The following is an 8,818-nucleotide window of genomic DNA, read 5'->3' as shown; positions in this document are numbered from 1 at the left end:
TCTGTGTCTGTGTGTGTTTCTGTGTCTGTGTGTGTCTGTGTTGGCCGCGAGTGGCCTGATGATGAGGGAGTTCGTTGTGGGCTGCACTGAGTCATTCTCCCCACTGACTGCATTTTCCGAATGACACAATCTGGGGAGCATTCTATGTGCTTCACCAGCCATTTAGCTGAGATTTAAGGTCACTGAAAGCAAACAAAAACCCACTATTATATAGCAATTAGGCTTCAGAACTGGAGTACTATAATTTGTATAAAGTCTTTCAGTTTTCTGTAGAAGTTTATTTGGATGTTCTCCACCATCGGTTGTAAGCAAATTTCACATTGTTGAAATTCGCTATGGACACAAAATAGTCTACCTCTTCCTTGAAAGGATATTTGAAAATCCAGTCACATTTATGGTGGCTTGTTATTGAAGACTAATATCCTTCCTAAGTTAAAGTTTACAGTGAAATAAAGGTTTAATATTCACAGCTACCCTGCTACCCTTAATGTATGCAATTTAAAAAAAAAAAAAGGTTTGCTTGCAGATCCGCTTATAATGTACCATATTCTCTCTCTCTCTCTCTCTCTCTCTCTCTCTCTCTCTCTCTCTCTCTCTCTCTGTGTGTGTGTGTGTGTGTGTCTCCCGACCCCCCACCCCCTCCACTTCTCTGTCTTTCATAACGTGTTTAGTCAGGCTGTCTACAAGTAACTCGTGTGCATTCTATGTTTGCAGGAACATGCCGTTTTGAGGCATATTGATTTCCATACATTAAAAAAAAATTGTACGTTTATTAGACATGCACATTACGATTTTGTTCTTACTTTGTTTTCGCCCATCATGTATCATTCTTTGTATTCCTAAAGAACGGATGTATTAAAAAAAATTAAGAGAGAGAGAGAGAGAGAGAGACTATTTTCGCTTATACCCTTTCCATTTGTAAAGAAGATTTCGTCCGTTCTTTCGTCTTTAGTATGTTTTTTTGTTTGATGTGGCGGTAATGAAGATGATGAATACGACGACGAAAGATAAGAACTACTAATATCTGAAAACAAGCAAACAAAACAAAACAAACAAAAACAACAACAACAACAAAACAAAAAAAAACAAACCAAAAAAACAACCAAACAAAACAACAACAACAGACAAACAAACAAACAAAACCACACAGACACATAGAAAGACTGACAGACAGACAGGCCCACACAGATACAGACAAAGGCAGAAAGAAAAGAAAAACCACACATGGTCACAACGAGCGACTAATGGGATAGAACAAAACCATCCTAGCAACTGTCATAGCGGGTTATCACACAGAGTGTAAGTGATTGTCCAATCCACCACAACAACACCCTCACCAGCCCCCTTCCGCCCCCATTTCCCATCTGAATCACTGCACAATTATTTGAACAAGGCATGGACTGGTAGCAGTGTTCTTCAAACAGCCGACCTTCTCGCTCTCTAACATTATGGCAAGAAAACAGTGACTGTTCAAGAGGTGACTCACAGCCAGAGAGAGAGAGAGCGAGAGAGAGAGAGGCAGACAGACAGACAGACAGACAGACAGGCAGGCAGACACAGAGACAGAGAATCAGAGGCAGAGAGAGAGAGATAGCGGAACGGAATGGTTTATTCACATAATAGGCTTCTGCAGCCCCAAGTGAAGGGGTTAACATGAAAAAAGTACAACTCAATGAAACAGCATTTCACGAAGTAGCGATTTCTCTAAGTTTGAAAGCTTTATACAAAAGGAAAGAAAAATCACGAACGCCCTTACAATTACTTGATGACATTGACAGTCTTAATTTAAATACAGAGGCATGTTTGTAGTATTTTGGTTTTATACACATTTCACGAGCAGAGTGCCGGGCAGAGAGAGAGACACACACACACACAGAGTCGAAATACTTAGAGAGGACACACACACACACACACACACACACACACACACACACACACACACACACACACACAGAGAGATAGAGACTCGAAATACTAAGGCCACATCGTGTGTACCAGTATCTATGAAGCAGAAGGCACAAGAGGACATACTGTATTGTCAGATAGCTGCCACTGTTGAAAAGGTTAAGGGTCCCATAGCCTTGGATGTGCCATCGGGGCAATGATTCCATGTCCACTGTGCACATGGTTCGGCATGTGAAGGCTGGGGCTCAATCTTCTCCTTCCGCCGTTTTAACTCACTCAGTACGGCCAGTCCTCTCTTCTCCTCTACACAGACCCCTCGGATGTCCAGTGGGTGTCTGAATGACCCAACCTTTAGCTTCCGTCGTCAGAATTGTGGTATTCTTTGTCAACATTCACCTCTTCAGTATAAGAGCCTTCCGCTTGCAATATTTTGATGATGGTAATTGGGGTGAAACGCTGTTAACGTCGTCTCTTTCGCCGTTCGTATGGAGAGAGTTAACCTTTCCTAAAGGAACCAGCCACTGACCGGTTCCCATCTGGGTGTTGTGAGGACAAGTGGCCTTTCCTCATGGACACACCACCAGGTCTAAACGGGGGAAATTGAACCCTGACAACTGGATCAGAAGTCCAGTATACTTAAGCGACACTGCCACGGCACCTCTTTGTAAGGATCTATATATAGTGATAAGAAACTGCAGGGGAGAGCTGGACAGTACAAGATCTTCAGAGAAGAAGCCCCCCTCGGTCAAGTGTTTCGGACCTTAATTCCTTACAATTTAAGCGGGCCGGGCCGCACCCAGGTCATGACGCCTGGATGCCCTTGTATTGCCGCCTTTTCTTCTTTTTTCCCCCTGGTCCTCAGCAGCTTCGAACCCACGCCTCCAGGTTGGTCGCCACTTCAGGACTGAGTCACCTTTTCTAGCAGACGTTGTAACCACTGAGCCATAGTACACCTCGACCAGATCCAGCTGGAACTCTTTTCTGCTGCTTCTGCCATTGCCTTGAGAGCCCATGTCCTCTCTCTGCCAGAAGACAGCTGTTTCATGAGGCTGTAGGCAGATGCGCCCACAAACCCTTTTGCATCAATCTCTCAGGCTGCTGGCTAGACTAGCATACTTCTCGGTCTTGTAGATTTTATTGCGCTGAAAAGACCCATAGCATTAGATATTAGATTTGGTCGACCGGTGACGTCAGATGTGGCGTGGTGTTGGGGATGAGACTATACTTGTTTCTGAACAGATCATGCTTGGTTTGATCCCCGTAGCAGGCCTGATGTTTGGTTGTTTATTTATTATTGTTATTATTATTAATTTTTTTAATATCATACCAAGCTTATCAATACATGACCCATTTTAACGATTTTTTTTTATCTCTCCCACCCCCTCCCTCCCCCCATCCTCATGTGATTACTGGATCCGGCGTGTGTCACAAGTGAGTCTTGAAGGCCTTGCCTCTCTTGTCTTTATTGCTTTCTTTCTTTCTTCCTATGTGCTCCTCACACACACACACACACACACACACACACACACACACACACACACACACACACACACACACACACACACACACACAAATTTAGTGTGTTCTTTTTATTTTCCACGCATCAATACATATGCATATATATATATATATTATATCATACATACATATCACCCAATGCTGTCTAAAAACAAATTAACATCACTGTATAAGTAAGCTGGAATGGGGAAAAAAGAGATATGTACAGAAGTACACGCGAGCGTGTGTGTGTGTGTGTGTGTGTGTGTGTGTGTGTGTGTGTGTGTGTGTGTGTGTGTGTGTGTGTGTGTGTGTGTGTGTGTGTGTAAGTCTGAAAGAAAAACAAAATCACAAGAAAAAGATACGGACGTTGTTTCCGTCCTGGAAAAAAATTTTTAAAAAAATAATAAAGAGAAGAAAATCAGACTAAAGGAGGCAATCCACTATCCGACACTATCTTACGACAGTCACAAGACGTCGTTGTGTTTCCCAAGGAAACCTGCCAGTAGGTTACTGTTCATCACTGAGCAAGATGACTTGAAGATCAAAATGCATTCCTTTTCCCATTCGTCAGAGATGAACATTGACCAATGGAATTACGTATCGCATAACACTGGTCCCGTGAACACGTGTACTTTCATTCGCTGCTTATCCGTTTCCTCCACTCTTGTTCACCTGTGGCGGTCAACAGGGACACGGGGCTTGGCCGGTGCTACTGTAGCCTATTGAGCTATACATTGAAATACATAAATGAATAAATAAAAGAAATAATAAATCTATTCATAGCTCAGTGGCTCTTGCCTCGCACTGTCAGCCTCACGTGGGTCGCTGGAACAACGTAACGTATCAGCCACCAGTATTCGGTTGACAGGTCACATGGTGGCGGGTGCAGTCGTATGATATTGCCGGACAGTGGATCGCCACCTTTAAATGAAGAGCGTGGTGCCGGTGAGGGGTGCTGACTAGAAGGCCAACAGAGACTGGGAGCGGCGCATGGACAGCCGTTCCGACACCCAGTCCGGGTGGATGATGAAGTACCCGGACACGTTCGGGGTGGTGCTCTGCCGGTAAAGAAGGAAGGAACGCATTAAAATGACACGTCTTTTTTTTTTTTTTTTTTTTTTTTTTGCGTGAAAAAGAAAATGGACCTTGAACTTACACACACATACACTCTCTCTCTCTCTCTCACACACACACACACACACACACACACACACACACACACACACACACACACACACACACAGAGAGAGAGAAGAGAGAGAGAGAGAGAGAGAGAATATGGTACATTATAAGCGGATCTGCAAGCAAACCTTTTTTTTTAAATTGCATACATTAATGGTGGCTGTGAATATTAAACCTTTATTTCACTGTAAACTTTAACTTAGGAAGGGTATTAGTCTTCAATAACAGGCCACCATAAATGTTACTGGATGTTCAAACATCCTTTCAAGGAAGAGGTAGACTATTTTGTGTCCATAGTGAATTCCAACAATGTGAAATTTGCTTACAACTGATGGTGGAGAACATCCAAATCTTTTCTTCTTTTTTTTTTTTTTTTTTTGCGTGAAAAAGAAAATGGACCTTGAACTTACACACACACTCTCTCTCTCTCTCTCTCTCTCACACACACACACACACACACACACACACACACACACACACAAACAAAAAAAAACAACAACAAAAAACCAACAACAAACAGCTACAATACTTTTGGGATGATCATCGTTTTCTCATATGCAAATCGTATGTGTGTGTGTGTTTTATCTTCAGTTTAACGTCTATTCACTATAAGTGTTTTTAGACGGAAAGGAGTAAGGAAGTGGATAACGGAAAGGGAATGCCTGTGAATATTAGTGTAAAAAGTATTCATGTTATGTATCAAAGGAAAAGTATATTATAAGAAAAAGGTCTAAAGAGATTGTGGTGTGTATTGAATGAGGTGTCATGGGAAGGAGAATATGTATGTGCATATCAACAAGTATTAACCTCTGTGTGTGTGTGTGTGTGTGTGTGTGTGTGTGTGTGTGTGTGCGTGCGTGTGCGTGCGTGCGTGCGTGCGCGCGCGTGTGTGTGTGCGTTTGTGTATGTGTGTGTGTGTGTGGGAGGGGGGGGGAACCATTAAGGGAGAGAACCATTTGTTACTGTTGACTCGAAAGCAATCCCGGTCATCGCCCTTTGTAGGCGATCAGTAGACGCCAGCTTATTGACGCTTTCAGTTTAATGGATACATAACTATTCGAGTTATGTATAGACCTCTACTTTACGACCGAAGAATGGCTCAGTGAATGATGCAAACTATGCAAAGAATGTACAATCAATAACGCAGGTGCCAATCTCTTCGTTTTTCCATGAAGAAGGCTGATAAGATCTCTCTCTCTCTCTCTCTCTCTCTCTCTCTCTCTCTCTCTCTCTCTCTCTCTCTCTCTCACACACACACACACACACACAAGTTTATTGATTTTGTGTGTAAGAGAATACGAGAGAGAGAGAGAGAAGAGAACGAGCGAGAGAGAGGTGTTGAGAGAGAGAGAGAGAGAGAGAGAGAGAGAGAGAGAGAGAGAGATGGAACAAACAGACAGGCAGACAGACAGACAGACAAACAGGCAGACAGACAGACAGACAGACAGATAAACAGACAGACAGACAGATAGACTGACGTAGTAGATGCTGTTGTTGTGCAGGTATCCCTCCTCCTGTTTGGCTGTCCTCAGGTGGCGGTGCATGGGACGGCTCTCTCTGGACGTGCTGCGGCCTGTCACCGGGGCCTGGCCACGACTGGCACACACACACACACACACACACACACACACACACACACACACACACACACACACACACACACACACACACACACAACAATACAGTTTCAAATTGTAGGAGCCGTCAAAGCCTGCGGATTGATCCATGTACGTTAAACCACATCTGCTTTACCACCACCCCCACGCCGCCCCGTCTCGTAACATACATTAGACAATCTCTCAAGCATACAAAAACGCAGTAGTTAAACATACATACCATCACCAAGTATCGAGAGCATTTTACAATGGACAAAAAAGAAGAAAAAAAGAAGAAAAAAGTAAGGATTAAAATCTGATGAAGATTAACACTATGTATCCACCTCCCAGTGTGACCCACTTTAACAGAACACCCCCCGGACTTTCAGCACCCCCTTTGTATGTATAAACATGCATAAGACGAAACTAGCGTGTCAAAGATCCCGTAATCCATGTCAACGTTCGGTGGTTCATAGAAATACGTACATATCCAGTAAGTACACACTCACTGCCAGAACAGCGAGGTTAGAAGTGGTCATATAAGCAAACAGCTTGACCGTTGATGTGAGTGGACGTTAAAATTACAGTACATCAACACAGCTACGGTTAGCCTGCAAGGAGTGTTGAAACGTGCAGATGGATCCATACTTATACGCTACCCCACATCTGCCAGCGGACTGCCAGTGTACAGACACGCAGAAACCCAACGCGCTGGTTAGGTCTGGACAGTGGAAAGCCACAGAATGGGTGTTCTTGTGTGCTTTGTGTCTGACTGACCAGTTACAAGGTGCTTTGAGATGTTAAAAAGCGCTATGAACTACAACAGCAAAGTGAGAGCTGTATGATCAATGGTTTCTCCATTGCAATGGGAAGTCATTTACAGCTTAGTCTTTTGTGAAGGACTATGACTCTCAAACTAGGAGGCAAGATTGCACTGGCTCTTAAAATGCAGCCTTGGGGGGGACTGGTTGGCCTTTGGGAAACATCCATAGTGCCGACTGTCCTTAAACCCTCTTGGACGAGAGAGTTGGAATGTTACTTGGGCGAGACACTCTCCACTCCAATCAAATTCTCACCCAGATAGTCGGGACAACAGTTGCCTCCTCTGCCGTTCTTATGGTCATAGTCGGACACGACAGAACATCATACATACATGAATGCTTATTACTACTGCTACGACTACTGGAACTCAGGCCCCCTATCTACCGACCGCCAGAAATGGAGACAGTTGGTGATGCAGTTTCAGTTTCAGTATCAGCAGCTCAAGGAGGCGTCACTGCGTTCGGACAAATCCATATACGCTACACCACATCTGCCAAGCAGATGCCTGACCAGCAGCGTAACCCATGGTGATGCATTCATTCAGCAGTACATCGCCCCCACGACCACGCATTATTAAGGGACCAGTGACAATGATAGTGACAGTGACTACCACTACTCCCCTAGCTCTTCCTTCTGATGCTGTTGCTGCTACTACTACTACTACTACTACTACTACTACTACTACCACCTCTGCTGCTACTTCTACTACAACTGATTATTATTATTTTTAGTTATCGTTATCGACAAGTAAATGGATAGGCCTGAATAAATATAAATTGATATGAATGAATGCATAAATTAATATGTAGACGAACAAACAAAAGAACCAACCCACCAACCAACCCACCAGCCAACCAACCAACCAACCCACAAACCAGCCAACTAACCCACCCACCAACCAACCAACAACCAACCCACAAACCAGCCAACTAACCCACCAACCAACCAACCAACCAACCAACCCACAAACCAGCCAACTAACCCACCCACCAACCAACCAACAAACCAACCCACAAACCAACCAAGAAACTCAACCAACAACTAAGACACAGAAGAAGAAGACAGCCACGCACTATCCATTGTAGGCCGGGGCACACAGGTCCAGGCTGCCGATGTAGTCCCGGTGCCCCCCTCCGAAGCCCCCGTACTGCGTCATGGACCGCCCGGGCATAGTAGGGGGCGCTGCACGGCGAGGAGACAACCCGCGGTGCATGATGATGTTCCTCTCGTCGCCATACCTCATTCTGCTGTTCATGGTTGCTGCACCGTGAATAAATAGATACATGAATGATAGGCAAATGGGAAGGCAAATAACAAAACAAAATAGATAAATAACAAAATAAATAAACAAATAAAAAGTTAAGCTGCATGTTTAGAGAGAAGAACAGAAGAAACGAGAGACACGGACACGGACATTGTTTCATTGCCATTGATTATACCAATGATAGGAGGAAGGTGGCAGAATGGTTAAGACGCTCAGCTGCCAATACAGAGAGTCCGTGAGGGTGTGGGTTCGAATCCCGCTCTCGCCCTTTCTCCTAAGTTTGACTGGAAAATCAAACTGAGCGTCTAGTCTTTCGGATGAGACGATAAACCGAGGTCCCGTGTGCAGCACGCACTTGGCGCACTGAAAAAGAACCCATGGCAACGAGAGTGTTGTCCTCTGGCGAAATTACGTAAAATGAAATCCACTTTCATAGGTACACAAATATGTAAGCATGCACTCAAGGCCTGACTAAGCGCGTTGGGTTATGCTGCTGGTCAGGCATCTGCTCAACAGATGTGGTGTAGCGTGTATGGATTTGTCCGAACGC

General features: G+C 44.3%; 1 protein-coding gene across 1 annotated transcript in view; it reads right to left on the bottom strand.

Annotated features, from left to right (window-relative positions):
- Positions 1 to 3,479: 3,479 nt before the first annotated feature.
- The window catches only part of LOC143282512 (uncharacterized), a 37,821-nt gene continuing 32,482 nt past the window's right edge, over positions 3,480 to 8,818 (bottom strand). The window contains exons 5-7 of the mRNA XM_076588176.1: positions 8,078 to 8,264; positions 6,066 to 6,183; positions 3,480 to 4,463 (exon numbers count right to left, since the gene is read on the bottom strand). Coding sequence (XP_076444291.1) covers positions 4,365 to 4,463; positions 6,066 to 6,183; positions 8,078 to 8,264 — 404 coding nt within the window. The 3' untranslated portion in view covers positions 3,480 to 4,364. The remainder of the gene's footprint in view (positions 4,464 to 6,065; positions 6,184 to 8,077; positions 8,265 to 8,818) is intronic.

This window comes from Babylonia areolata, chromosome 5 (genome assembly GCF_041734735.1).
Source record: "Babylonia areolata isolate BAREFJ2019XMU chromosome 5, ASM4173473v1, whole genome shotgun sequence".
Lineage (NCBI taxonomy): Eukaryota > Metazoa > Mollusca > Gastropoda > Neogastropoda > Buccinidae > Babylonia > Babylonia areolata.
The sequence above is the reverse complement of the archived record's forward strand: the minus strand, read 5'-3'. Positions and strand labels throughout refer to the sequence as shown.